The 2,743-nt window shown below is 38.4% G+C and overlaps 1 protein-coding gene across 1 annotated transcript in view; it reads right to left on the bottom strand.

Annotated features, from left to right (window-relative positions):
* The window catches only part of LOC106868362 (importin subunit alpha-4), a 31,366-nt gene that overhangs the window by 9,114 nt on the left and 19,509 nt on the right, over positions 1-2,743 (bottom strand). Inside the window, exons 8-10 of the mRNA XM_052974712.1 lie at positions 1,712-1,943; positions 832-936; positions 564-635 (exon numbers count right to left, since the gene is read on the bottom strand). Of these exons, the coding sequence (XP_052830672.1) occupies positions 564-635; positions 832-936; positions 1,712-1,943 (409 nt within the window). The remainder of the gene's footprint in view (positions 1-563; positions 636-831; positions 937-1,711; positions 1,944-2,743) is intronic.

The following is a 2,743-nucleotide window of genomic DNA, read 5'->3' as shown; positions in this document are numbered from 1 at the left end:
TTCTTGCCCCCCCCCCTTTTTTTTTTCATCCTTTATTTGCTCGACTGGGAAAAAGGAGCAGGCCCCATGGCCTTCACAACCCCTTGGAGATCAGAGGAGGACTTGACATTCGACATATAAATCGTTGCAATCTGATGACTGCCAAAAAAGGCATGAGCAGAGAGCAAATTCCAGAAAGTCACTGTATGGGGGAAAAGGACTGGACCTACTTTGTTAGTGGAGAGGTTGGATACAAAGAGACAAGACAGGCAGAAATCACTGTAGCTGTAGTAAAAAATGCAGTGAGAGGAGACACAGCAATTCTGCAGTCCAGAGGCTGTACTAATGAGTTGAGCTTTCTCTGAACGTGGTGTAGAATGTGTGTGTGTGTGTAACACTTGCAGCTCCATCATAAACGTAGGAGCAGTTTTACAATGTAGGTCTCACCTGAATTTTGTAGTGGGTCAGAAAATGTGTATAGTATAGTTCGAAAAAAGAATGGTTAAACTACATAAAAATATTAGCTAATGTTTTATGAAACAAAAGAGAAAATTAGAAAACTTCATTTTTTTTTTTTTTTATACCTGTTCCTTTCTGCCACTAATAGTAAGATTACTAATTGCCCAAGCTGCTTCTTTCTGTGTCTGAAAATCACCCTGAAAGAAAATAAATTGAAACATTGAAACCATATCAAATTAAGCATTCAAAAATAAAATGAAACTTAAGAAAACAAAACACTTTTTTCTCTCAATATTAATGCAACAGAAATTCACTGGATGTTTAAATTGTACAGTTTTATAAGGTAAAAGAACAAGATCGTTAAAAGTAGTGAAACAACGAGGAAATATTTACTTGTGATAAGTGGTGAATAATCAAGTTAATTAAGCCTGCATCAATAACTGCCTGCACTTGTTGTTGATTTCCTGCTGTGACATTTGATAAAAACCACACAGCTTCCTGGAGAATAAAAATAAAGAATAATTAAAATAATTAAAAAAAAAAATCAAACAGTTTGTTTTCTTCAAGCTTACAGAACATAGAATAAGAGAAATAGAGGACTTTTATATCATCCCAAGCATCATGAAGAAACACTACTCCTTATTCCATGCTTTCTAAATAAATTAGAGTCCCAATCTAGGGTGTTCGGGCTGAATTTGATGATTTTTCTGTGTCTTCTTTCTTAAGGGACAGTCTATGGCACTGAAGAGCGTAAAGATTGAAGTTGCAGTTGAGAAAAAGTTAGCTGCCATGGAAGACTGGAAGCTATCTGAATATTGGCAAAGAGTTACCACGATGATTTACCCTGGGTATTTTTGGGCGGGCTATTGGGTTTTCTTTGCCTTTCATGCAAACTGTCGAATTTAGCCCAAACCCTCTGCATGTACATAAATATATTTACAGTCATGGGCATGGTTGTATGGTAAGAAATTTGATTCCCAACCACAAGATACTGGGTTCAGTCCCACTATGTGACACCATGGGCAAGTGCCTACTATATAGCTCTAAGTCGACCCAAAGTCTTGTGGATGGATGTGGGAAATGGAATTGAAACTCATCATATGTATGTATGAGTGTGTGTGTGTGTATATGTCTGTACGTTTGTATGCTCTCCACCACCATTTGGCAACTGGTGTTGGTTTGCTTACAGCCTTGCAATTAGCATTTCAGCAAGAGACAGAGGAATAAATTTCCAATGTCTGAAACAAACAAAAAGACAAAAAAAATAATTTACCTTGTTGATTTTCTCTTTGGGATGCATCAATAGAGGAGGGAAGTGCTGCAGTGCATCACAATTGAGGACAATTTGTGTCTGTTCATCAGTGCCAGTAACAATGTTACCAACAGCACGAAGAGCTGCAGTCTGGAAGGGAAAGGAAAAAGAAAACAATAAATAAATAAATAAACCTAAGTAATTCAATAATTCATTTCCTAAGTACAAAGTAATTTTGTATGAAAGAAGTAGACTGAAATAAACCGAACCCTTTAACATTCAGATTACTCTGTCAAATGTGATGCATATTTATTCACATTGTTCTGAATTCATCATCATCGTTTAACGTCCGTTTCCCATGCTGGCATGGGTAACTGGCTATATCTAACCTCTCATACCGAACCTACACTAACATTCTAAAAATAAACAATCACATCATCGAAACCTCAAAGCTATGAGATAACGCATGATTGATTCAAAGCAATTTGAATAAAAAGCATTACATTTTCCAGAAAAATCCAAACACTAAAGGGTCAAGAGCACCGTTCAAGCATGAACGTTGCCAGAGCAGCTGTCTGGCTTCTGTATCGGTGGCATGTAAATAGCACCATTTGAGAATGGATACCACGAAACCAAGGTGCCATGTAAAAAGCATCCAGTACACTCTGTAAAGTGGTTGGCATTAGGAGGGGCATCAAGCTGTAGAGACCATGCCAAATCAGACTATGGAACTTGATGCAGCTCCTGGCCATAACATCATCATCGTTTAACGTCCGCTTTCCATGCTAGCATGGGTTGGACGATTTGACTGAGGACTGGTGCAACCGGATGGCTACACCAGGCTCCAATCTAATTTGGCAGAGTTTCTACAGCTGGATGCCCTTCCTAATGCCAACCACTCAGAGAGTGTAGTGGGTGCTTTTACGTGTCACCCGCACGAAACACGTAACAGATCCTGTCAAATGCTCCAGCTCATGCCAGCATGGAAAATGGACGTTAAATGATGAAATCTCTATCAATTCAAGACTTGAATAACGATTCCAAGTTCAATTA

This window comes from Octopus bimaculoides, chromosome 19, assembly GCF_001194135.2.
Source record: "Octopus bimaculoides isolate UCB-OBI-ISO-001 chromosome 19, ASM119413v2, whole genome shotgun sequence".
NCBI lineage: Eukaryota > Metazoa > Mollusca > Cephalopoda > Octopoda > Octopodidae > Octopus > Octopus bimaculoides.
Note: the sequence above shows the minus strand (reverse complement) of the source record. Positions and strands in the feature narration are given on the sequence as shown.